The sequence below is a fragment of the Loxodonta africana genome, chromosome 11 (assembly GCF_030014295.1).
Source record: "Loxodonta africana isolate mLoxAfr1 chromosome 11, mLoxAfr1.hap2, whole genome shotgun sequence".
In the NCBI taxonomy this organism is placed as follows: domain Eukaryota; kingdom Metazoa; phylum Chordata; class Mammalia; order Proboscidea; family Elephantidae; genus Loxodonta; species Loxodonta africana.
Genome location: NC_087352.1, coordinates 5,077,297 through 5,103,671, shown reverse-complemented (window position 1 = coordinate 5,103,671; position 26,375 = coordinate 5,077,297). Strand labels below are relative to the sequence as shown.

Below are 26,375 nucleotides of genomic sequence, written 5' to 3'. Positions count from 1 at the left end.
ACTGTGGGGGAGTGAGCATGCCCATCCCAGTCATGAGGAATGCCGCCCTGATGTTGCCAGGTTTTCAGATTTTTGTTCAAGTGAAGCTGAAAACCTGGAATTCCATAAAAATCTCTGCTTTTTTATGTTGACAACTAATTCAATATTTTTTAACGGTTGTGGAAGTCCAGCACATCACATAGGCTGATATATGCTGGTCACAAGTTTGTGATGTAAGGATCTTTGATAAAAAGAGTTGAGTAACTGCGATGGGATTTCTTAGCCTCTGAAGAGCCTATGTTTCTAGGGGGCCGATTATAACGCCAGCCTGACGGGGTGTGTTGAGGCTGTGAGTTCACATATATGTGAAGCGTTTAGGACAGTGCCTGACACGTGGTAGGTGTCATCCCAGTGCTAGCACTGCATCGTAACAGCACTGTGAGTTAGGCACAGTTGTCCTGTTTGCTACTGTGTCCCTAGCACCTGGGCACTTAATAGGTGCACAGAAAATATTTGCAATATATCAATGGCTGTCTACTTTTTAAAAAAAAAGTTTTTGAAATTGTGTTAAGTATATAGATGACAAAACATCTGCTCTTTCAATGATCTTCACACCTGAATCTCTTTTAATTAACACACACACACACACATACACACCCATGAGGGGCAGAAAGGTGACCACGCTGCTCTGAAATTCAAACTGAGGAATATGAGACTCTTAACCAAGCCTGGGTTTGGAGGTGCAGAGGGGAGGAGGTTTCCGCCCCTGAAGTGCTCAAGGTTGGAGGACCAAGGGTGGGGGAGAGACTCACTCAGCAAATGCACTTTACAGCAAAGTACAAGGAGAGACAGAGGCAGATGCTGCTGCTGGGGTGGGAGGTGCTGTGTTCAGGTTTGGGCCTGTTGGGTGGGACCTGGGCCTCCAGGACCTCTTTTCTCACTGGTGGAACTGGCCTGCCGGATAGGCCTCCTGAGCTTCATCTATTCACTCTTCCAGCAGTTATGTGTGGATGGCAGCTCAGAGCGAGGCACTTAGGATCATGTACTTCACAATCTGATGGAAGAGAAGAAATGCCAGCAGTTGTTGGTAATTGCCCGTTGCTGTACCAGCCCCTGTTCTAAGTGCTTTCCCTGCATAATATAGTTCAGGCCCTAGCTTGCCTATTCTCCTCGAGACAGAGAAGGAAGTCAAGGTGGAGGAATGTCAAAGTGCTTGGTCAAGGCCCCACAGCTAAGGAAGCAGCTAAGGTGGATTGGAGGGCTATGCCCTCATTCGCCCTCAGTTTTTCTTTGAAAATCCTCCCACATGTTTTTTTCTTTGTGCACTCTGTTATTATTGTACAACTCAGTCTGGGTTGCCACTGACTGGTGACTTGTCCAGATGGTGTGTCCGATGAGGGTAAGAAGATCTGTCATTTACACAGAGTTACGCCCTCGTCCAGGCAGTCTTCACTCACTGCCTTAGCCTAGGGCGGGTGCCTCTTACAGCCTGTGGCACTTTTCCCATCTTGGCCCCAAACCCTTCGCCTGTGCCTCTCCCAGCCCAGCCGGACCCTTCTACTTGTGCTTCCCTTGATCACTCTGGGATGTCACTGTCTGGGAACCGGTCTGTCTCCCCCGCTGGACTGGGAGCGCAATGGGGGCAGGGCTGAGGGATGAGTCTCTGCTTCGTCTCAGCATCATTCAGCACAGGGCTGGCCACAGAAAAGGCATGAGAGGGTATTTGTTGTATAAATAAATGAATGATCTCCAAAGCTGATACTGTCCCATGTTACAGACGAGGATAGAGTTCCAGGTAACTCTGTGTGATTTGTCCAAGTCATACAACCGGTGAGAAAATAAGCGAGGATTTGAATTCGGGCAGCTTGAGTCCATATCCTGTGTTCTTACCCAATACGCCAAATGGTTAGTGGGCTGAAACCAGCTTCCCACGAGGTTGAAATCTTTCTGCTTCTTTCCCCAGACTTGTCCTATCCTCCTAGAAAGCCTCGGGTTTGGGCATGGGGGAGGCGAGCGGGCAGCAGGGTGTGGAGGATGAGGGGCTGGGAAGAGGGACAGGCTGGCTGCAGAACTAGGACTGGGGCTGATTTGAAGGTGGGAGTGGGGACGTCTTGAGGGGCTTCTCTAGACCCCTAGGGGGCAGACAGAGTCGGCTGCCGGAGGCGCGGGGGCGGAGGGAGGGTGGGGACCGGCCCTGCGGGGGGCGATGCGGTAGCTGCAGCGGCCGCGGGAGTTTCCCACAATGCAGCGCGGCGCGCTGTCCCCGGCGCTGATGCTCAGCGCTGCCCCGGAGCCTCCGCCGCGCCCTCCTCCCGCCCTCTCGCCGCCGGGCCCGGGCCCCCGCCATGGCTCGGCTCGGCCCGGTGCTGCTCCGGAGCCGTCGGGGGGCCTGGGCGCGGCGCTCGACAGCAGCCTGCGGGCCGCCGTGGCGTTCAAGGCGGAGGGCCAGCGCTGCTACCGCGAGAAGAAGTTCCGGGAAGCCATCGGCAAGTACCACCGGGCGCTGCTGCAGCTGAAGGCGGCGCAGGGGGCCCGCCCTGGCGGCCCGCCCGCCCCCGCGCCCGCCCCCGCCCCCGGGCCCGCCGCCAGCCCCGGGCCGGCCCGCCTCAGCGAGGAGCAGCGGCGCCTGGTGGAGAACACGGAGGTGGAGTGCTACGACTCTCTCACCGGTACGGCGCCGTCGGGGGGCTAGAGGGGCACGCGTGGAGGGGGCTGGGGGCCTGGGGGGGCCAGGGCTGCGGACCGTGGGGGGAGGGCTTGGGGGTGCACGGGGCCACAGGGGTCTCCTGACGGAGGGGCTCGGCGCCGCGCTTTGGACTGGGTCTTCAGGCCCCACGTCCTCTGAGTGGCTTTTTCCTCCCTGCCAGCCGCGAACCTAGGGTGAGAAAAGCCTGCCCTGGGTGGGCTATTCACGGCCCGGTCCCTCACCTCCGCGCTTAATACTCGCGGCTCCCGAAACCGCCCAGCTAATCGCCGTGTTTTTGGCGCCCTCTGGCGGCGGCGCAGAATGATTCTATTCTGGTTGGTCAGCAGATTAGCGCCCCCTGCTGGTCCGAGCAAACCCTCGGGCGGGGCTCAGCTCTGGGGAAGGGCGGGGATTCCTTGCAGGCTAGGAGCTGGGCTCCCCGAGTTCAGGCAGAGTCTGGGGATGCCGACAGACTCTGAGAGTCCTGGCCGGTGTCCCCGCAGCTTGCCTGCTGCAGTCGGAGCTGGTGAACTATGAGCGCGTGCGCGAATACTGTCTCAAGGTGCTGGAGAAGCAGCAGGGCAATTTCAAGGCCACCTACCGCGCTGGCATTGCCTTCTACCACCTGGGTGACTACCCACGCGCGCTGCGCTACCTGCAGGAGGCCCGCAGCCGCGAGCCCACAGGTGAGGAGCGGGCGAGGGCAGGGCTGAGAGATGGATTCAGGCAGAGAAATGGATCAGAGCAGACAGTATAAAGACAAGGACTATCTCACGAGGGGGTAATATAGTATCTTACGACTTGGTGAGGATTAAATGAAACGATGATAATAGTATTGTATCTCAAACATGTAGCCCAGGGCCTGATAGTACGTGGGGGGGGGGGCGCAATCAGGGCAGTGAAACAGAACCATCTTGACCCAGAACTGCTTCGAGAAAGTGCTGTTCCACCCACCCAACTTCCCCTCTGCGTCCACCTACTCCCTACACGCCACTCACCAGCTCACCACCATTCATCTTTCCATCCCTCCACCAGCCTTTTGCCTCTCGCCAGCGTTCTCCTAACCCTAACCCAGCCACCTCATCTATTCAGTCCCTGACCCAGCCATGATGTCTGCCATTCACCTAGCCAGCCGTTTACCTGTCCACCCACCCGACCTCATCTCCATTCGCCACCCCCGTTCACCTGCTCACTCGCTGCCCCATTCGCACCCTCACCTGCCGCTCACAGGGTCACCAGTGGTGAGCATTTGCTGGTGGCAGACCCCAGGGAGACAATGCCAGGGATTTGGGGGTGGGGGGACAGAGCCTGTTCCTGCCCTCTGGGAGATCACAGGCAGTGCGTCTGTATGCATAGGCAGACAGGCACGGTACTCAGTTTGTAGGCAAAAAAAAGCAGAATTTGCCTTCCCGTTCTGTGGTTTACAGAGAGCAGGCTCTTGCAGGTGTTGCTGGAGGATGAGTGGACGTGTGTGCGGCAGGGGACGTTCCTGGCGAGGGGAGAGCAAGTGCAGAAACATGGAGCTGTGGAGCGTCTCCACTCTGCTCACTGTGGCTGGGCTCCGGGTGGGGGCTCTGGCAATACGGGCTGTGTGAGGCGTGGTGTGCAGAGGGAGAAGGGGTGAGAGGTCGTAGGCCAGGTGCAGGGAGGGCTCTGGGGAGCCACTGAAGATGGGACAGTGGGGAGTGAGCGGAGGGGGTGCAGATGTCACCTCCTGCCCCAGGACGCCAGATAAGCTGCCACCCTCCCCTGCAGACACCAATGTCCTCCGCTACATCCAGCTGACTCAGCTGAAGATGAACCGGTGCAGCCTTCGGCGGGAAGACAGTGGGGCCGGGGCCCGGACTCCGGATGTAATCGGCTGAGGCCACCCCGGGGGGACTGTCCCTCTCCCCACCCTGCCTCCCCATGTAACTGCCCCCTGACTCATGTGTTCTGTGGTAAAGCACTTGTCACTGGTGACCATAACTTTTGTGTGTGGTATCCTTGTGGGGGCCGGGAGAGGAAATGGGCCTGAGGCTCACTCAGAGAGGCCTATGGAAGGAGAGTGGGCTGGGGGATGCCCATTGGGAATGAGCCAGCATCGGGGCTTGGGCTGGGGACAGACACACAGCAAAGTGCAGTAGGGGGCAGGGGTCACCTTTAATGCTGTATTTTGTGCCAAATTCCCACGATGCCCTGTCCCTGAGTATCCCTGCCCACCCCCCCCCTTGCTGCAGGTACAAAGGAATAAATTAAGTGGCCCCCTCCCCCCTTCCCCAATAAATAGAACGAGTATCCTGCCCAGGGCCTCCCCAGCCTTGCGGCCTGGTGGGCTGGGGCGGGGCCTGGGGCGCTACATTCATGGCTGCCCAGGAGGGCGTGGCGGGCAGGCCTCAGTGGGCGCCAGGGCTCCCGCACAGGGGCACAGTGTTGTCCTGGCTCTGCCCCTCCATGTCCATGTCGAGCAGCGTGGGCCGCATGCCGGGGGGGCCAGGGCTCTCTGGAGTGTCCGGCCTGCTGGGAGGTGAGATGCTGAGCGTCCGGCCGAAGGAAACCAGTTTCCAGGGGTCCAGGCGGGGGCGGCTGGCAGCCGGCCGGGGGCGCGGGGCAAAGGTCAGGGTGGTGGGACGGCCGGGGAACTCAGGGGGCCGACGGCGGGTCGGGAACAAGGCCTGGGGGTCAGGCAGGCGGGGGAAGTCCAGGGGGTCTCCAGGGCCTGGAAAGAGAATCAAGTGAAGTGAGGGGAGGGGGTAGTGCAGAGGGTGCTTCTCATGAAGATCGGGATTTGGGGCTTCTCTGGAAAGATTTGCTGCTCTTGTCGGGCCTGCTTCCCAGCAAGGGAAAATCATTCTTAGCCTCTCAGCGGTGAGGCCTTTAGCTAAGCCCCAACCACTCCTAACAGCTCACTCATCTCAGTGTGACTTTGGGCAAGCTCTTTAGCCTTTTGGAGCCTGTTTTCTTGTTGCCCCTTTAGCCAAAGCCCTCATGACTCCTGACTGCCTTACACTGGGCCAGTTCACATATATACACCTACAGTCTATACACCCAGTGTAGATATAGCAAGGTATACCATATACATAGACACCTTAGGCATAACACTGTCTCTGAAGAGGGATAATAGTACCTTACTACATTAAAAAAAAAAAAAAATCCATTGCCTTCCAGCCGATTCCAACCCATAGTGACCCTATAGGACAGAGTAGAACTGCCCTATACTAGAACTCCAAAGAGTGGCTGGTGGATTTGAATTGCTGACCTTTTGGGTTAGCAGCTGAGTTCTTAACCACTACACCACCCGGAACAGGAAAAATTACAGGCTGAAGCCCTGCTGGAAACTTAATCTCCCTCTTAGAAAACCAGGGCAGCTTATGTGTTGCATAGCAACCAAATCTCTTGCCCATTGAATTTTGAGAGGCGGAAACAGTGGTGCCCACTGAAAGGTGGTGGCTGATGGTGCCTCTCTGAATGTATGTCACTCTCCCCAGTCCAGCCAATAATCCAGTCTCATCGATTTTCATCCATTAGGCTCCTGAAAGGTCTCACTACGCCTCTTCCGAGTCTTCAATTCCAGGACTTCGACCTATAATTTTTCTAGTTTCAGTTATGTTTCGGATCACCCAAACTGTAAAAATTCAGGTCTGTTCTGGTTTCAGAGCCCTGGTGGCACAGTGATTAAGAGCTACAGCTCCTAACTAAAAGATCTACAGCTGGAATTCACCAGCTGCTCCTTGGAAACCCTATGGGACAGCTCTACTCTATCCTATAGCATCATTGTGAGTCAGAACTGACTTGATGACAGTGGGTTTGGTTTGTTTTTTTCGGTTCCCAGTTTGAAGCCCTGAGGTAAAGTATATAGAACAGTGCTTAGCACATCATGGGTGTTATGTGTTAGCTATAGTGATTACAGAGTCCCTGGGTGGTGCCAACGGTTAAAGTGCTCAGCTGCTAGAGAAAGGTCCATTCAGAGGTGCCTCAGAAGAAAGGCCTGGCAATCTACTTCTGAAAAATAAGCACTGAAAACCTTGTGGAGCACAGCTCTACACGTGTGGTTGTCATAAGTCCCACTCAGCAGCGATTGGTCTTCGGTGATGATCTCTGCTGTTAATGTCACCTGTCTGGTCCTTTGTGGACACTGGCATTTGCCACCTGGGTCTCAGTCACTGGGGGACCCACAACGCCTCCAGGAATGAAGGCGTGAGGGCACAGAGACCCTCCTTTCCCCATGCCTAGCTGGAGGCCACCCGGCACCAGTGGGTGGAGGCTGGGTTCAGACCCCACCTAGGCGGGGCACCTCACTCACCAGGGCTGTGGCCTGCGGCCTCGGGCGCCCCCCGCTGCCCCAGTGCGCCGTCTGATGGCGTCCGCCGGTGCCCACGGCTCACGGCACGTGCGGCCGTAACGTGAGTGGGCGTGAGCGACTGGCGGGGGTCCTTCTTGAAGCTCTCCAGCTCCAAGTCCACCAGCGGGTTGGTGCTGGGCGAGGGAGTGGGAGCAGGGGGCGAGGGCGGCGGGGAGGGCGCGGCTGGGGCAGCCTCGTCGCTGTCGGAGCGCAGCAGCGAACGCGTGGAGTTGCAGTCGGACACGGACGACAACGACACGAGGGTGGCCGAGGGCGCCAGGCCCGGGCCAGGCCCCGCGTCGTCGCGGCGGCCCGGGGGTCGCCCGGGTGGGCTGAGGCCGCGCGGGAAGCGGCCGGTGCGGGGGAAGAAGCCGTCGAGCCAGCGCCGCTGCTCCTCGCCATCAGCGGCGCGCGCCTCGGCCACGTCGGCGCCCAGGCCCACGGCGCCCAGCAGCGTGGCGCAGCTCAGCAGGGCCAGGTCGCAGCGCCGCCGAGCGCCATGCCCGGAGCGGGTCGGGGGCGCGGCCCCCGGCGAGGGCTCGGTGGGCAGCGGCACCGAGAGGTAGGATGGGGTGGTGTAGGGGGACGGGGACACGCTGCTGCTGCCGTCCGCCTCCGCGAACTCCTCTGCAATGGCGGGGCGGAGGGGGTCACTCGACTCTGGGCTTGGCCCCTGGCCCCGGGGGTTGGGGGCAAGGGGATGCCCCAACGATCCCTCCAACAGTGACACCACCATGTCCCACTAAGCATCATTCTCGAATCTTCCTCCCCCCAAAGCCTCTGGAAAGGTCCCTCTTGCCCCTGGGAATGACCCCCACATCCCAGGAATGGCTGTCCCCTTTTCATGGGAATGCCTCCGACCCACTGGCCTGGTGAAATCCTGACCTCCTCCTTTCCACCAGCCCCGCGGAGTGGCTCGGTTCTTGCCCAGGACAGGTTTCCCTTTGGCCAGGGCACCCCTCCCGCTCCCTCTCCCTTTTACCGGTACCCTCACCCCCTTACCCATCTCGTTGAGGCTGGCGAAGCCAGGGGCGATGGGTGTGTGTTTGGGGGACTTGCCCAGGTTGGGGGCACTTGATGACCACTGTTTGCAGCCCTCCCCCAGGGCCTTCAGCCTGCAGGGGGCACCAGAGAGAGCGGGGCATGGCGTCAGCCGTTTGGCTGCCCTGGGCGGGGAGGGGCACAGGGTGGGGGGAAGGGGGCTCCGCCCTACGGCCAATACCTCTCCTCCCCGCCAAGCCGCTCCTTCTGCAGGGTGGAGCTGGGCCCCCACGTCCGGCCCTTCTTCTTGCCTCCAACCAGCTCTTCCTTCTTTGGGGGCCCACTTCGGCTCCATGTGCCACTGCCACCGCTGTTGCTGCCACCGCTGCTGCCGCCGCCGCCACCATCCACAGGAGTCACTGGGCCGAGAAAGGCCACTGGGTTACTGGGTCTTGGAGAGTCTGCCCAGCTGGGCTCCCAGCCTCCATCCTCCGAACCTCAGATCCACCCTTCCCGGGGAGCCTGAGGGTTCCTTTGGCCACTCCTACCCCTTAGGGCTATTAGCCCTCCCACACTCCCCACTGTGGTCAGGCCACAGCCCCAGCTCCTCAGCGGGGCATCTCACACCCTGCACAGGCTACACCCAGTGCCGCCGAGTCGATTCCGACTCATAGCGACCCTGTAGGACAGAGCAGAACTGCCCCATAGAGTTTCCAAGGAGCGTCTGGTGGATTTAAACTGCCGACCCTTTGGTTAGCAGTTAACCACAAGCTAGTCCCTGCTAATTCTTCAGCCTCAGCTTCCATCACTCCTCACAGCCTAACCCTTGGATCCTTCACTTATTCCCAAATGCTTACTGACAGTCATTGGGTAGCCAGGAGGGGGTGTCGACTTGATGCCAACTGTTTTTTTTTTTTACTAAGTGGCAAGCACTGCTGTCAGTGCTGAGAAGACAGCAGTGAACAAAGCCCCTGCCCTTGTGGAGTTTCTATCTTAGTGGGCGGAGACAGACACCAGTCCTAAGAGAGAAGTCCTTTATGTGGATTGTTTGCAGGGGACACAGAGCAGGGTAAGGGGCCTGGGGCATCAGGGCAGCCTCACGTTGGAGAAGGACATCTTAGAGTGCAGATTAGAAGGAGCTGAGGGAGTGGGCCAACTACCTAACCAGGGGAAGACATTTCAGGCAGAGGGGGCAGCGATGCCAAAGCCTGTGGCTGGGCCTGCCTGGAGGGTTCCAGGAATGGCTAGTGCCAGGGAGGAGGGGAGGGGCTGCAGGCCAAGAGCACTGTGTTTTGCAGGCCCCTACTGTCTGTCTGTCTGCCAGTTCCCAGGCAGGGGCTTCTCCACCTCCATGCGTTTGCACAGGCTGTTCCCTTCACCTCGAGTTCCATCCCCTGTCTGTCCCTTCCCAGGCCTGGCTGACTACTTGCCCTTAAGCCTCCAGCTCTGGAGTCAGTTGCTCTCCCTTCTCTGTTCCTACCACACTGATAATACCAAAAACCCAAGCCAAACCCCCTGCCCTCCAGTCGATTCTGACTCACGGCGACCCTATAGGACAGAGTAGAACTGGCCCATAGGGTTTCCAAGGAGCAGCTGGTGAAATCCAACTGCCTACCTTTTGATTAGCAGCCAAGCTCTTAACTACTGCGCCACCAGGGCTCCACACTGATAATAAACCTGTTGGTGTCGAGTAGATTCTGACTCATATCGACTCTGGTGGCATACTGGTTAAGAGACACAGCTGCTAACCAAAAGGCTAGCAGTTCAGAGTCAGATGACAGTGATAACAGTATGCTGATGATAGGTATACATTGTATGGTTGTGATTTGTCTCTGAGGCCCTGCTAGACTGACCTGGGCCTGGTACCATGTAGGTGGCCAGGCAAAGGTGTCTAGCGGAGCAAGGTGGGGGCAAGGCCAGGGTGAGTGATGGGGCCATACAGACTCAGGAGTCGGCCTTGCCTCCTTCAGTCCATCACCGAACCCTGAGAGCTTTTCCTCTGCCATGGAGCCCCCATCTGTGGCTCACTCTCTCTCCAAAGCCCCCACCCTGGTCCAGCTACCATCATCCAACTGGCCCCTCTGCTTCTACTCCTGCCCAGCTACAATCTAGACTCCCTGCAGCAGCCAGAGGGAAAAGGGAATTTTATCACGTCACTGCCTTGCTCAGAGCCTGCTGGGGTCTCCCCACAGGCTTATAAGGCATGGTGTGATCTGGCCCCCTCTGACCACAAACCCACGCTCTCCCACACATTCACTCTGTTCCAGCCAAGCTGCCCTTCCTGGAGATACACAGGCCTCACTTGTTTCCACCTCAGGGCCTTTGCCTGTGCTGTTCCCTTTGCCAAGGACACTGTTCCCTCAGCTCTTGCGTGTTGCATTCCTCACCACGTAGACCCGTGTTCCCAGCTCACCTCCTCAGAGAGGCCTAAATGAAGACCCTTCTCTTTTATTCCTTCCTTGATTTCTTTTCTGGTGCTTACCACTCCGGGAAGCATCCTGCTTACTGGTGTGCTTGTGTGCTTATTGTCTGTCACCCCCTGATGAGAATGGGGAAGGGACCGTGTGTTCTTGTTCTCCACTGTCTCCAGCTCGGTGAGCGGCATGCACTCAGGGAAGTTTGGTGACTGACTGACAGACTGGCTGGGGGCTGGGGGACACTCACAGCGAATGGCCCTCAGCCGGGGGATGATGCTGGGGCTGGCGGGGGGGCTGGCCCCATCTGATCCTTTCCGCTTGTCCAGAGTTGGAGAGGCCTGGACCGTGATCTTATGCTCGAAGCCTGCAAAAAGGGAGAGAGACCTTAAGCAGACCGTCCTCTTTGGAGAAGGGCAGAAAGAAGGGTAGAGTGGGCATGTCGCCATTTTGCATTCCTTTCAGTGTGCCGGTCTCAGGGTATGGTCTCCACACCAAAGGCAGCAGCAACTGGAGACCCGCTGGGAATGCCACTCGGTGGGCCGCCCCTGAATCAACAACTCTGGGGGAGAGGCCCAGCAGTCCATCTGTTTTCACCAGCCCTCCAGGTGCCTGGATGACGTTCAAGGCGGACTAAGGATCTAGGCCTGCGGGTCCATCACGGGGCCATGAACCACATGTGGCCACTGAGCATTTGACATGTGGCTGGTGTGACCGAGGAACTGGACTCCCAAGTTTTTCTGAATAGCAATTAATTTAAATTTAAAAACCGATACTTCGATTCGGTTATTGGAGGCATCTAAACATCTTTGGAACAGCTTGGATATGTGAATCTACTCTTCCAACTGTAAATGTTATGAAATCGAAATACAGGTCATGTAGTTTCAACCAAAGTTTAGTGTCTGGACTGAGAGGTGCTGTAAATAGAAAATACACACTGGATTTCAAAGATTTAGCTCAGAAAAAAGAAGGTGAAAGATCTCATTAACAATTTTTTTTTTGTATTTACTATGAAAGGATAACATTTTGAGTTAAATAAAATATATCATTAAAGTGAGTTTCACTAGTTTCTTGACCTTTTTTTAACGCGGCTACTAGGAAACTTACAATTATACGTGTGGCCTGTACGGTATTTCTATTGGACATTATTGCTGTAGGTACTAAACATCAACGGCTGTAGCAACATAGAGACAGACCCCCAGACCTTCTGTGCCTCCTGAGGGATGGAAACACCACCACCTAGGAAGCAGCCTTTCTAAAAAAACCCAAAGAACCTGAATCTGATTAAGCCTGGAGATTCCAATTTTTAGGGTTAACCATGAGAAACTGCTGTTTTGGCAGGTCAAAAAGGGTCGAACGTCAGCAATATCACATGGTTTAACCTACTATTGGAGTCCCTGGGAGGTGCAAATGGTTAACGTGCTTGGCTGCTAACTGAAAGTCTGGAGGTTTGACTCCACCCAGAGGCACCTTGGAGGAAGTCCTGGCAATCTACTTCCAAAAGGTCACAGCCACGGAAAACCCTATGGAGTACAGTTCTACTCTGACACACATGGGGACGCCATGAGTCAGAGTCAAGTGGACGGCAAGTGGTTTTAATCTAAAGCCAATTTTTAGGGAATCCAGGGGACACAGGGGCATGTTAAATGATACTATGGTGTTATGGATTGAATTGTGCCCCCTCCCCCCAATATATGCTATAAATTCTAACCACTATACTTTTTTTTTTATACCTGTGGTCGGGAGCCCTGGTGGCACAGTGGTTAAGTGTTCGGTGCAGGGGTTAAAGGTTGGCGGTTAGAATCCACCAGCTGCTCCTTGGAAACCCTATGGGGCAGTTCTACTCTCTCCTATAGGGTTGCCATGAGTCAGAATCCACTCAACAGCAATGAGTTTGGTTTTTATACCTGTGGTTATAATCCCACTTGGCAATTGGTTTTCTTTGTTATGTTAACTAGGCAGGATTAATGTATAACCCAAACCAAACCAAACCCACTGCCGTCGAGTCGATTCCAACTCATAGCGACCCTATAGGACAGAGTAGAACTGCCCCATAGAGTTTCCAAGGAGCACCTGGTGGATTTGAATTGCCAACCTCTTGGTTAGCAGCTGTAGCACTTAACCACTACGCCACCAGGGTTTCCGGATTAATGTATAAAAATGTATAGTATGTCTTAAATCAATCTCTTGAGATATAAAAGAGCAGACTGAGCAAGCAAGGGGCAAGCAAGCACAGGTGGCGGAAGATGGATGCCCCACAAGATCTCCAAGGAACCAAGAGAAGCTGAAAAAAAACAAGGATCTTCCCCCAGAGTCGACAGAGACACACAGCCTTCCCCTAGAACTGACGGCCTGAATTCGGACTTCTGGCCTCCTAAACTGTGAGAAAATAACTTTCTGATTGTTAAAGCCACCCACGTGTGGTATTTCTGTTATAGTGGCACTACGTAACTAAGACATACAGGAACACAAGCCGCAGAATGTAGACTATGAGTACTCTACAGGACAAAGCCTCTCCTCTACAAATTACTAGCAAAGGAAAACAGAGGCAGATTGAAAAATTAAATTTTAAAAATAGTTTGCTGACAAAACCATAAATATAAGAAAGTGGTTACCCCAAAAGTCACCATAGGGGGCACATAGCTGCAAGGTTCTTTCTGCTTTCATGGGGTTGTTCATAATAATTCATTAAGTTGTACTTTTTTGGGTCATTTCTGTATCTGAGATATATTTAGCAATAAGTAAAAAAATAAAGATCTCCAAGGAACCAGGAAGCAGAAGCTGAAGAGACAAGGACTTTCCCCCAGAGCTGACAGAGAGAGAGAGCAGGGCTGGCACCCTGAATTTGGACTTCCGGCCTCCTAAACTGTGAGAAAATAAATTTGTTTGTTAAACCCACCCACTGGTGGTATTTGTTATAGCAGCCATAGATAACTAAGATGGAATTAGACGTCAATCCACAGAAAGCGAGACCCCGGGGTAGCACACTCCGGCAGCCGGGGGTGGAGCGCAGGGGTGTGGGCGGTACCCGAGGGCAGGCTGATGTGGCTGCTGCCTTCCCGCAGCTTGAGCAGGCGGCTGCGCTTGAAGTTGCCCTTCCGCTTGCGGACCCTGGGCTTCTCCTGGCTCAGCTGGGACATGAGCAGGTGCAGCTCCCGCTCCACGATGTCCATCTCGCGCTCGGCCAGCTCCTGCTCCCGCCGCCGCAGCTGCTCCTCCTGGAAGCGCTGCTCCTGCGCCGCCCGCAGCAGCTCCTCCTCCCGGCTCCGGAGCTCCTGCGGAGAAGCGGTGGATGGGACGCGGTTGGGGGTAGGGGTGGGGTTGAGCTACTTGGCCCCGGGGAATGGGCCCGGGGCTGCAGGGTCTGGTTGGTGCTCTGCGCAAGGACCCCTGCTGTGGGGTGAGTTGGGGTCAAGGTCCAGCCCACACTTCACTAGCCAAGTTGGGTGCCAGGCAGGGGACTGTGTTAATCTGAAGAAAGGGGTCCCTTTCCTTTTCCTCTTTTATTTTTAATTTTTAACTCTCCATTTAGGAAGACCTCAAACATCCACAAGAGCAGAGAATGGTGAATTCCCCCCCCCCATATACCCATCATTCAGCTTCAACAATTATCTATACTTTGCCAATCTTGTTTCATTTACCCCCTTCTTCTTCCCTCCTCCCTCTTCATTTCTGCTGTAATATTTCAAAGCCAATCCCAGACATCATGCAGTATCACCTGTAAGTACTTCAGTACCGGGTGCCTTTTTCTTATTAATCCAACAGGAGGCTGCCCTCTCTTAATATGCAAAAATCTCATTATCTTTGCATGGACTCAGAGCCTGGAGCTCAGGGGAAGGGACTCTGACCCTTCCAAGGCACCAGAACTCAAGGATCTGGCTCTCTACCCCCTACTGTGCCCCGCCCCACCTTCTCCTTGGTCCGGAGGTCGTCAAACATGTGCTGAATCTCCAGCTTCCAGTCTTCTTGCAGCGAGTGGAAGGACTCCAGTGGCATCTGGAACAGGGCTGACTGTTCGATGACTTCAAGCCGCTTCAAGATGCTGCCAAAGTCTGGCCGCCCATGGGGGTCTGGGTCCCAGCATTCTGGGGTGGGGATGGGAGTTGTGAGAGACCATGCTCTGGGAAATCAGCCTGCTCAGCAGAAGGCAAGGCCTCAGGGAACTGTGGACAAACTGCTTCCATGGAGCTTGGGGAGGGATTCAAAGCCAAGCTTCTGGCAATACTATTTCACTCAGTGCAGAGAAAGCCAGGGACCTGCTCCCTAAGGTGGGACTAGTGGTAGAATCAGAGATTGAGGGGAACTCCGGGCCAATGACTCCTAATGAGTTGCTCTCAAGAGCTATGGGCTGGGCCAGAACAAGGATCTGGGGGACCATGGAGCCAAATGGGGGGAGACTCTTCACAGTCTGATGGGTTCCAGCCTGTTCTCCCTCAATCCTGGGCCCACTGGTGTGAAAATAAGAAGTCTGGGCCCAAGGACTCCTGCCACCCTAAGCTGAGCCTACATCTCCACGGGGCCCTGGCTCACCCTCCAGTAGGCGGACAAAGGGCTCGGGGCACGTGGAGGGGATGGGCAGCGTCAGCTTGTTCATAGCCACGCCATACGCCACGGCCAAGGCGTCGATCTCACGGTAGGGGACCTCACCCGTCAGCAGCTCCCACAGCAACACTCCGAAGCTACAGGTAGATGACAGGGAGGGTGATGCTTAGCCCACACCAGTCCTTACCTGCCCTCCAGCCTTGTCCTCTTCCCATGGCAGGTCTCCCCCACCCCTGGTGGATGAGGCCACAAGAACCTGATTTGACCTCCAGTGGCCAGTGGGGTGGGGCTGGTTCTCCGATGTTTCTCCTTTGCTGTCTCTCTTCCCTCACTCCTGCCTGAAAACTTTTGGTTAGCCCCCCATGCCTACCGGGCAAACCCACCCTTCTTAGCCTTGACCTCTGATGACCCCTGCATCCTTGCCTCTAAACATTTTCAGCCCCCATACCAACCCCTACTCCATCTTACAGCCAAACTGAGCAACTGAACAAACCTTATCTTTCCTAACCTCTGGTCTTGGTACATGCTGTTCCCTTTGTCTAGAACAGTCTTCCCTTTGAGTAATTATTTGTTCTTCAAGTCTCAGCTCTGGTGACTCCTCTGCTCCCACTGCCATCGAGTCAATTCCGACTCATAGCAATCGTATAGGACAGAGTAGAACTGCCCCATAGAGTTTCCAAGGAGCGCCTGGTGGATTCGAACTGCCAACCTTTTGGTTAGCAGACATAGCTCTTAACCACTATGCTACCAGGGTTTCCAGTCCTCTGCTAGGAAGCCTTAATTCCACAGTCTCCAAAGCCGGGTTAGAGGCCCCGCCTCTATATTCTCACCGAACTTGCGGCCCTCACCTCTAAAAACATGTTAATGCTGTTTAACATTAAGCACTTACTCCAGGCACTGTGCTAGTAATTCTCACAAGAGCCTGTGAGGCAGAAGGTATTGTGTGGCTCCATTCTGTCTGGTGAGCAGGTGTGGGCTCAGAGAGGTTAAGCTGCTTGCCCAAGGTCACACAGCTAGTAAGTGGCGGAGCCACATTTGGATTCAGGGCTGCCTGCCACCCATGACAGAGCCCAGGCTACACAATACCAGGGCGTGGTGCATCACTGTACTACAATCCCCCATGTCCATCTTCCCCAGTAAACTGTGCACCCTTCAGATCCGGTTCACCACTTTGTGCCATGCCTGACAAGTAGTAGATTACTGTTCTCCCCCAACATTTACCCATTCATTCATTCAACATCTACTTATTGAGCACCTACTGTGTGCCAGGCACTGTTCTAGGCACCGGGGATACGGCAGCGAACAAGACAGATACACCCCCTGCCGTGATACAACTGACACTCTTGCCTTCTTCCTGGGTCACAGCACTGGTGAGTTTGTGTGGGCATATGCTTCCAGAAGGAATTTTCCATCTTCTTTTGCAGCTGTATGTGGCTGTATGACTACAGTTCTGGCTAGTAGGATGTAGGAGGATGTGTGGTGTTCAACCAACCTCTAGAAAGTATCTTTAGAGAGAAGGGGTGCTCTCTTCTCCTTTCTACTGGTTCGAATGTGAACATAAAAGCTGGAGCTCAAGCCACCATTTTAGGCCGTGAAGTGAACTTGGGATCAAGGCCACACAGAGTGGAGCAAAACAACACTGATTTTTCACCTGGAGGTGGCATGTCCCCCACCTCTCCCATGTCCCTGGAAACCTGTGGAACGTTCTTTTTGTGACTGGGAGTGCTACAGACATTGGTGGCTGAAGCTATGGACACTTAGGGTCCCAAGAAGCCCAGGACAGGACCACACAAGGAGGAATTGCCCTGCTCAAATGTCCACCATGCCTCTGTGGAGGAACCTTACTAGAAGGAGCCTGAATCCCTGATGCCAGGATTGCCATGTCAATCCTGGGCTTTACAGGAGAGAGAAAAAATTCCAGTCTTCTTATTTTGGGTTTCCCGTTCCTTGCCGCTGACATACAGCTCCACTGAATGCTTGGAACTATAAATGGACGCTGGCCATAAAGCCCTTTCTCCCAAAGGGCTGCTCTGCTCTAGGATGAGCCGGGAACTCCCTCTTGGATCTGTCTGTGCCTCAAACCTGTTAATTTGCTGCTTGGTCCCTCTGGAGCCTCCGTTGGGGACTGATGGGAACAGTAAGCGGGGAGACCTGGGTTTGGCTCCAAACAAGCAGGAGGCCTTGAGGTGAAGTTCTCACTGCCACCATCAATAGCCCCCTCGTGGCCTCCGTGTCCATTCCTGTCCCCTCCAGCCCATTCTCCACACAGACAGGGGAGGCTTTAAAATGCTAAGTCAGACTGTGTCATTTGTGACTGCCCCTAATGGCTTTCCACTGCACTTAGGATAAAGCCTGAGGCCTGTCCCCTCATCGCCAGTGGCGTCCGGTTCCTTCCTACATTGTTTTCCCCTGCTCTCCTGCTCTGCCTGCTCTGGCCCAGCCACGCGGGTCTCCTTGCTGCTTCTGTAATCCACCAAGCTCGTTCTCACGTCAAGGCCTTGGTGCTAGCTGCCTCCTCTGCCTGGCAAGCGCCTTCCCCAGACTTTGCATGGCTGGCTCCTTCCTGTCACTGGGAACTCAGCTAGAACATTACTCCTCAGAACACCCTTCCTGGACCATCCAACCAAAAGTAGCCTCCAGCCCTCTCAGTTCCTTTCAACCTCCTAGCTCCTAACGTTACCTTTTTCTGGTGTTTTGCTTCCTATCTTTAAAAAGATTGATTTTCTTAAAAAAGGCTTTTTTTTTTTTTTAAAGCTTCTTGTGTACTTATTACTTACTATCTCTGGTGGTGCACTGGTTAAGAGCCTGGCTGCTACCAAAAGGTTGGCAGCTCCAATCCACTGGCAGCTCCAATCCACCAGCCGCTTCTTGGAAATCCTATGGGGCAGCTCTACTCTGTCCTATAGGGTTGCTATGAGTGGAATCAACTCCATGGCATGGGTTTTTTTTTTTTTTTTCTTTTAAATCCCAGAGGGCAGGAAGTATGTCTGTTTTTGTTCACTGCCGTAACCCCAAAGCCCAGCACAGTTGGATGAATGAATGAACGAATGGTTGCCTCCAAAGGCCTCAATTTCATGGTTTGACAAATGAGGGCAGTGCCCTGGCTGCTTCCCTTTCAGTGCTGATATTCTACCTCTGTATCTTTGCAATTTTTACATTTCATTTCGAGTGGCTCCTCAGTTGCCATTTCGAATAGCAGAGCAAGTAACTGCTTTGGCTCTGTCTGCAAGTCTGACCTCAGGGGCTGGCCCCGTTGCCAGGCGGCCAGGGTCCTGGCTATAGTGGAAGGCCGCCCCTCCAGTCTGCCCTCGCCCCCGTCTGCCCTCCCCCACTTCCGGAAGGCCTCCCCTCCAGTCTGCCCTTGCCCCCCGTCTGTCCTCCCCACTTCCGGAAGGCCGCCCCTCCAGTCTGCCCTTGCCCCCGTCTGCCCTCCCCCACTTCCTGAAGGCCGCCCCCTACTCTGTCCTTGCCCCCGTCTGCCCTCCCCCACTTCCGGAAGGCCGCCCCCTACTCTGTCCTTGCCCCCGTCTGCCCTCCCCCACTTCCGGAAGGCCGCCCCTCCAGTCTGCCCTTGCCCCCGTATGCCCTCCCCACTTCCGGAAGGCCGCCCCTCCAGTCTGCCCTTGCCCCCGTCTGTCCTCCCCACTTCCGGAAGGCCGCCCCGCCAGTCTGCCCTTGCCCTCGTCTGCCCTCCCCCACTTCCGGAAGGCCGCCCCCTACTCTGTCCTTGCCCCCGTCTGCCCTCCCCCACTTCCGGAAGGCCGCCCCTCCAGTCCGCCCTTGCCCCCGTCTGTCCTCCCCACTTCCGGAAGGCCGCCCCTCCAGTCCGCCCTTGCCCCCGTCTGCCCTCCCCCACTTCCAGAAGGCCGTCTCTCCAGTCTGCCCTTGCCCCCGTATGCCCTCCCCACTTCCGGAAGGCCGCCCCTCCAGTCTGCCCTTGCCCCCCAGTCTGCCCTCCCCCACTTCCGGGAGGCCGCCCAGGTCCGCCTTCTCAGCACCTCCAGACGTCACTGCTTTTGGAGAAGAGGGAGAGGCGGATAACCTCTGGCGCCATCCAGGCGTATGTCCCCGCTGCGCTCATTTTGGTGGTCTTGTGCCACTCGCGGGCGAGGCCGAAGTCCGTGATCTTGAGCACCGTGTCTGCGAGGTTGTGGTTCTCGATGGCCTCCAGAATGAGGACTGTGGGCAGGGAGAAAGGTGGGTCACCCCAGACCTGCTGGGCTGCAGACCTGAGCGTCTGGGCCTCATGCGCTCCCCCACTGTGCATCAGCTCCTTTCCTGGCTGGGACCCCTGTGTCTTTCCATGTGGGTAGGTGGCCTCCCCTGGGTCCCCCGCCCTCCTGACTCCCACCTGGGCTCCAGGAGCTCAGTAAAAGTTCACTGGCCATGGTCTTGGCTCTCCTTGGTCCAGGCCTTGAATTCCCAGCCACCCGAAAAGCGGGAACTGCAAACCATGAGCGGGAGGGCTGAGCGTGGCTTTCCCTTCATCTGTCATCCCCTCTGGTAGACTGCACTAATGGCCTCAATTCTTTACTCCTTTCTGTGTCCATGCTCTCCGGCACGTGACTGCAGCTGTTCCCACTAAAGGGCAGAGTGACTCTCCCCAGCCCTTGACTTTGGGCAGAGTGCTGGTGGTGCAGTGGTTAAGAGTTTGGCTGCTAACCAAAAGGTCTAGAGTTCAAATCCACCAGCTGCTCCTTTGAAACCCTATGGAGCAGTTCTACTCTGTCCTATAGGTCTCTATAAGTCGGAATCGACTGGACGGCAACGGCTTCGTTTTTTTGGGTTTTTGACTTTGGGTCGGTCACACGACTTGCTTTGGCCAAGAGAATGAGGCAGAAGTGACTGAGTACCAGTTCCAAGGCTAGCCTTCGGGAGACCTTACACGTGTCTGCTTGCCCTCTTCTGCTTCTCCCACCACCAAGAGAACCCGCCTTGGTTAGCCTGCTGGTCCCAGACAGAGGAGAGACTTAGCACACAGCCTCCCCAGGTGGGCCCAGCCTAAATCAGTTTACCCTCCAGCAACCGGCAACCTATGAGCAGTAACAAGTGATTGCTGTCTTAAGCCACTGAGCTTTGGGGGTGGTTTGTCACATGGCAGTATTGTGGCAAAAGCTGATACATCTCTCAGACATACTGAATGGCTCCAGTTTGTCTGCTGCCTAGGATTATTACTAACAGTAATAACGATCACAGCTAATGTTTATCACCCTGTTGCCGCCAAGTTGATTCCAGCTCATAGTAGTAGAACTGCCCTGTAGGGTTTCCAAGGAGCGGCTGGTGGATTCAAACTGCCAGCCTTTTGGTTAGCAGTAGAACTCTTAACCGCTGTGCCACCAGGGCTCCAACGTTTATCAGGGGCCTATCATATTAGGGTCGCTATGAGTCGGGATCAACTCGACGGCACTGGGGATTATATGCCAGGAACTGGGCTAAACCCTTTATGGAGTCCCTGGGTGGTACGAATAGTTAAGGTGCTCAGCTGCTAGCGGAAAGGTTAGAGATTTGAGTCCACCCAGAGGCACCTCGGAAGAAAGGTCTGTCGATTGCTTCTGAAAAATCAGCCATTGAAAACCCTACGGAGCACAGTTCTATTGTAACGCACATGGGATGGCCGTGAGTCGGGGCTGACTAGACAGCAACTGGTTCAACACTTCCTGTGAATTAACTCACAGGGAACCTGTTTCATCGACTAGGAAACCGAGGCTCAGAGAGATGAAGTCACTTGGCCACGATCACACAGCTCGAAAGTGGTGGTCGCAAAGGCTTGAACTAGGTCTGTCATCGGAGCCCAATCTCTCAGCGGCTGACCTGCTGCTGCCTTCTGCCTGAGGCCCTGCGGTGCACACGGTACTGCCTGCGTTTGAAACGCGGCTCTGCCATTTATCAGCTGCATAACCTTGTATCCTTCCTAGCGCTAAGCTTTCTTTTCCGTTAAATGGGGATAACAGTATTTACTTATAAATAAATTTTATAATAGTTATTACTTATTTATTTTATAAGGCTGTAGTAAAGATTTATTGCCTAAGCACAGTTAGGTCCTTTAAAAGTGTTAGCTCTTAGTGTGTGATGTCTCTGTAACTGTGTTCCATTTCTCACCTTTATCTTTTACCACCCTGGTTCCTTCCCCACTAATAATAAGAATGAGGTAATTTTATTATCGTGCCATTTGGCAGATGAAGAAACTGAGGGTTAGAAAGAACAGTAAATTACCCCAGGCCATGCAGTTAGAGATCTTGCCCATTCTTCCGGCTGGACTTAAATGCCACCTCCTCTAGGAAGCCTCCTCTGACTCCCTAGCCCGTGACTCCAGCTCGCCTTCCTGTGCGGTGACCCTGTGATGGACAGAACGCTCCGTGGTCTTACACTTTATTTCTGCATTTATTTCAGGCTAGGCAGAAGTCAGCTGCCTTTAAAAATACGTATCTGATTCCATCACTCCCTGCTTAAAGCTCTCTAATGGCTTCTACGATACCGAATAAACGTCCTATGTGACCTGGCCCCTGCCTACATTTCTGACCTCATCTCCTTGCACCTCTGCCTCACACCGGCTGCTCCAACCCCAGTGCCAACAAGGCATGCTCATTCCCAACACAGGGCCTTTGTCCTTGTCCCTCCCACTTTGCCCAGATCTTGTAAGGCTGGGTCCTTTTCATTCAGGTCTCTGCCCTGACCACCCAATCTAAAACTACTCCCTCTAGGGCACAGCTGTAGAAACTACTCAGACATGGGGACTGAACTACTGGACTTGAAGGCCAAGGACCTTGGTCTCAGGGGACATTTAGGCCAGTTGGCAACACACAGTTCATAAAGACAATGTTCTACATCCTAGCCTGATGAGTAGCATCTGGGGTCTTAAAAGCTTGTGAACAGTCATTGAAGAAACAACTACTGGTCTCTCCTCATGTGGAACAAAGGAGAACGAAAAAAACCGAAGACTTGTGGAAGCAATTAGTCCAAAGGGCTGATGGCCTACATGAACCACAGATTCCTCTAACCCGAGACCAGAAGAACTAGATGGTGCCCAGCTACACTACTGACCACTCTGACTCGGATCACAACAGAAGGTCCCAGGTAGGATGGGTAAAAAATGTAGAACAAAATTCAAGTTCCAAAAAAAATAAAAAACGCCAGAGTTACTGGCTGGAGAGAGACTGGGACTCCCCAGGACTGTTGCCCTAAGGCACTGTTCTAACTTGAAACAAGACTCACGGAGGCCACCTTTCAGCCAAATAATAGATTGGGCTATAAAATAAACAATAACACCTGTGAAAAACGTGCTTTTTAGAACAATCAACTATATGAGGCCAAAAGGGCAACATGTGCCCAAAACCAAAGATGAGAAGGCAGGGAGGGACAGGAAAAGGAGACTAATGGAAACGGAGAACCTAGAGAGGAAATGCGCAGAGTGCATTGTGGGGATTGCAACCAAGGTCACAGAACAGTTAGTGTAAAAATCATTGGTTGGAAAACGAATTTGCTATGTAAACTTCCACCTAAAGCACAATACAATGTTCAAAAAAATAAATTGCTCTCTCTGCTCCATCCTTAATCTGCTGTATTTTCTTGAGAGCCCGATACTGTCTGAAATTTTGGTACGTATGTAATCTCTTTCTTGTTCACTAGGATATATGTTCCTGGAGGGTGGGAATCTTATGCCTTGTTCACGTCTATGATCCCAGAGCCTAGAACAGTGCCTAGTACCTAGCAGGTGGTTAAGACTCAAAGAATGAGTGACACCGGTTGAGCGGCTCCTTGGGACAGGGTGAGTGGGGTAAGCTGTGTGTTCCGTCTCGGCTGTGGAGCAGTCCCCTTGCTCTGGCAGGAAGCCCTGGCCTCAGGTCTACCAGCCCTTTGTGAAGGTCGCATTGGCTACAGAAAAACCTGGAGCTGTGTGATGTCCTCATATCCCACCTACTGGATGTGAATCAGCAGGGGTGACGACGGACCGAGAAGGGGCCCAAGACATCAAAAGGAGCACACGGGGGATGGGGGTCCTGCCTCCGTTCATAGGGCATTTCAGGGAGTTAGAGCATAGTGGTGCAGTGGTTAAGCACTCTGCTGCTAACTGAAAGGGCAGTGGTCTGAATCCACCAGCTGTTCCTCAGGAGAAAGATACGGCAGTTTGCTTCCATAAAGAAGACAGCCTTGGAAACCCTATGGGGCAGTTCTACTGTGTCCAGTAGGTTCGCTATGAGTCAGAATAGACTGGACGGCAATAGGTTTTTAGAGCACAGGTGCAATGGTTAAAAGCTCAGCTGCTAACTGAAAGATCAGTGGTTCGAACCCACCAGCTGCTCTGCAGGAGAAAAGACCTGTCAATCTGCTCCTGTAAAGATTACAGCCCAGGAAACCCTATGGAGCAGTTCTACTCTGTCATATAGGCTCGCTATGAGTCAAAATCGACTCAGCAACAACGGTTGGTGGTTTGAACCCACCCAGAGGCCTGGGAAGACAGGCCTGACAATGTGCTTCTGAAAGGTCCCAGTGTTGAAAGCCCCATGGAGCAGCTCTGCTCTGCACACACGGGGTTGCCATGCATTGGAGTCAGCTCAGCAGCAACTAACCCCAATGGAGCCTGCGTATCACAGCAGATAGGGACTGTGTCTGTCCTGCTCCCTTCCCCATACCTGGCACAGGCCTCGGCACACTGGGTACCTGGTACTGCCAGCTGACGTCTGAATGCTGGGCCTGGGAGATAAGGAAGACTCAGCGCCACGGTTCAAAGGGCTTGCAGGTGGTGGAGGGGTACGGAGGGGTGGGGTGGGGTGGGGTGGGGTGGGGTGGGCCAAGGCGTAGCAACAACCATAGAAATAGTGGGATGAATTCAAACACATTTCCAGAGGGAGAATGGGCAGATTCAGGCAGATGAGATGTGAGGGTTTGGGGCAAAGGGGAGCCCAAGAATGCACCTCACACTTCTGGGCTTGGGCATGAGCTACATGAGGGAGAGAAACATGCTGGCCTCGTTGACTGCTGTTCCCCTCTGCTTAGCACATGATCTAGCCCATGAACGAAGAATGAATAAATAAACCCAGAACTGAAAGGAGTGTGATGGGGTAGAGGAAGGACAGAGAGCCAGGAAGGTGGGACTTCCTCCTGCTGTATCCCTAAGGCCCAGGACAGGGTCTGGCCACAGTGGGCTCTCTGGAAATACCTGTGTGATGAATGAATTGCTAATTCGTGAGGCCTGTAAGGGCAGAAACCCTGGCTGTCTTGGTCTCTGCTGGGCTCCTTCTTAAGAGATGCTCAATTAATATTTGCTGACTCAATGAGAAGCTTATTGATCTAGATGTGGGCCCTGGGGTACCTTCCCTTCCATTTGGATTCATTTATTAATTGGTTCATTTATTCATTCAAACAACCAATCAACTCTTGAGAGCTTGTGATAGGCCAGGCAGCCTGGAAGCTTTTACATAAGCCTCTCCCACATCTGTCCCTCCTCTCTCATCCTTCCCAGTGCCTGAGAGGCTGAGGAGGACTTCAGGAAGTGGTTCTCACTGGGGTCAGTTCTGCCCTGAAGTGGACATTTAGCAATGTCTGAGAACGTGTTTTTGGTTGTCATAACTGGGAGAGGGAAGGACGCTAATGACATCTAATGGCTAGAGGCCAGGGATGCTGCAAAACAACCTACAATGCACAGGATAGCTCTCACAACAAAGACTCATTGGGCCCAAAACATCAACAGTGCCGGGTTGAGAAACCCTGAGTCCAGGGTAGGCTCTGTCTGCCTCCTCCTGGTGGACTGGCAGAATGGGCTGGACAGTGAGCGCCATGATGGCAGACGCTGCATCTGTCCTAAGGGTGGAAGGTAGTTCTTGAATAAATATTTATTGAGCTACTGTTGCAGTTGTTGGAGGTAGGGCATGCTATGGCTGCTCATGAAAAGGTCAGCAGTTCAAATTCACCGGCCGCTTCTTAAAAACCCTATGGAGCAGTTCTACTCTGTCCTATAGGGTCCTTACAAGTCAGAATCGACTTGACCGCAATGGGTTTTGGGGTGACTCTACAGCCATGGAGCAGGTAAGGCTTTCACTCCCTCTGAGCCTCCTTTTTCTCCCTTAATGGGGGCACGACTTGCCCACCCAGCCCTAAAGGTAGATTGCAGCCTCCTCTTGACTCACATGGTCTTCCCGTGTCCCTCCCCAGTTTCCCACCCCCGAGGCTGGGCCTCACAGGCTCTGGGAAAGGAGCTTTGTGGGAGGAGGACCACTTACTGTTGATAGACTTGAGGTCCCGGTGGATGATGGGCACAGGAGCATCATTGTGTAGGTAGTTCATGCCCCGGGCAACCTGCACAGCCCAGTTGACTAGCACGTGAGGGGGCACCCGGCGCCCAGCCAGCACCCGGCTCAGTGCGCCCCCTCTGGCATACTCCATGACAAGGCAGAGGTGTGGGGGGCTGAGGCAGGCGCCCCGAAGGGCAATGATGTTGGCATGCTGCAAAGCTCCGAAGAGCCGGGCCTCCTGGCGCACCTGCTCAGCTGTCACTGCCGGGTCCCGCTCAGGGTCCAGCCGGGCGGCCTTGACAGCCACCTCCTCGCCACGCCACAGGGCCCGGTAGACTTTGCCAAAGCCCCCCACACCGATGATCTCCTCCAGTTGCAGCTCGTGGAAAGGGATCTCCTGGGGCAGCTGGAGGCCCGCGGGCGCGGCGGGCGCCCCGGGGGCCACGTAGTTGCTGGGGAAGACACCCACTCGGCCGCTGGGCAGCTGCCCGGTCCACCAGCCCTCGTCGCCGGACACGGCACAGTCCTGGGAAAGCACCTGGACGCGGTCGCCCCTCCGAAGGGTCAACTCCTCCTCGCCCGCCGCCTCGTAGTCGAACACCGCGGTCCAGACGGGCCCCGCGGGGGTCGCGCCCCACTCCTTGGCCGCCGCCCCCTCCTCCTCCTCCATGGGGGAGGGGCCGGGGGCTGCGGGAGGCCGCTTCACACAGGCTGCCCGCTTCACACAGGCTGCCCGCTTCACACAGGCTGCCCGCGGGATGCTGAGGGCGGGCCCCGGCAGCCGGGGCGGGGGGCAGTCCCTGTGGGCTCTGGTGGGCTTCTGGGGGCCATGGCTGGGGAACCCGCGGCAGGAGCCAGAAATAGCCTCTGTAGAAGGGCAGGATCGTCCCTTCTGATTCCCGCTGCCCAAGCGGGGCGGGGTGGGATGGGGAGGGGTTCACCTGTCTTCCCCAAATGTCAGGGCGCTAAAAGCGCCTGGTCGCGCAGCCCCCTAATTCCTGCTGGGGCCCGCCGGTGGGGGCGCGGGCGAGGGACGCTGGCAGCCCCCTTCCCCGCGCCTCTCACCCCGTGCAGCTCCACCGGCGGCCCCCGGCTCCGCATCCCGGGCCACGGCCACCGGGAGGGGCGGGGTGGTGGGCCCGGGGGCGCCCGCCCCGGGGCGGGGAGGCGCGCCCCTCGGCCTCCTCACGCGCGGGGCGGCCGGGCAGCCCCCATCCTCGGCA

General features: G+C 55.1%; 2 protein-coding genes across 4 annotated transcripts; one reads left to right on the top strand and one right to left on the bottom strand.

The window, feature by feature from the left end:
• The first annotated feature begins 2,221 nt into the window (after nt 1-2,221).
• TTC9B (tetratricopeptide repeat domain 9B) lies at nt 2,222-4,645 on the top strand. The gene is made up of 3 exons (XM_064293652.1): nt 2,222-2,648; nt 3,169-3,351; nt 4,421-4,645. Exons 1-3 carry the CDS (start codon nt 2,222-2,224, stop codon nt 4,528-4,530), a joined length of 720 nt encoding a protein of 239 aa, XP_064149722.1. The 3' UTR covers nt 4,531-4,645.
• On the bottom strand, nt 4,583-26,249 carry MAP3K10 (mitogen-activated protein kinase kinase kinase 10). 3 transcript variants are annotated; one of them, XM_064293650.1, is made up of 11 exons: nt 25,141-25,305; nt 23,554-23,614; nt 18,922-19,102; nt 14,912-15,060; nt 14,291-14,466; nt 13,410-13,656; nt 10,632-10,748; nt 8,209-8,386; nt 7,989-8,101; nt 6,948-7,613; nt 4,583-5,363 (listed from the first exon to the last, which is right to left on the bottom strand). In XM_064293650.1, exons 1-11 carry the CDS (start codon nt 25,186-25,188, stop codon nt 5,041-5,043), a joined length of 2,259 nt encoding a protein of 752 aa, XP_064149720.1. In that variant the 5' UTR covers nt 25,189-25,305; the 3' UTR covers nt 4,583-5,040. The 3 variants fall into 3 exon arrangements, with proteins under 3 accessions (XP_064149720.1, XP_064149721.1, XP_010598701.2); XM_064293651.1 differs by lacking the exon at nt 23,554-23,614 and adding an exon at nt 21,137-21,258 and having other exon boundaries at nt 25,141-25,255; XM_010600399.3 differs by lacking the exon at nt 23,554-23,614 and having other exon boundaries at nt 4,870-5,363; nt 25,141-26,249.
• Between the last annotated feature and the right edge of the window lie 126 nt (nt 26,250-26,375).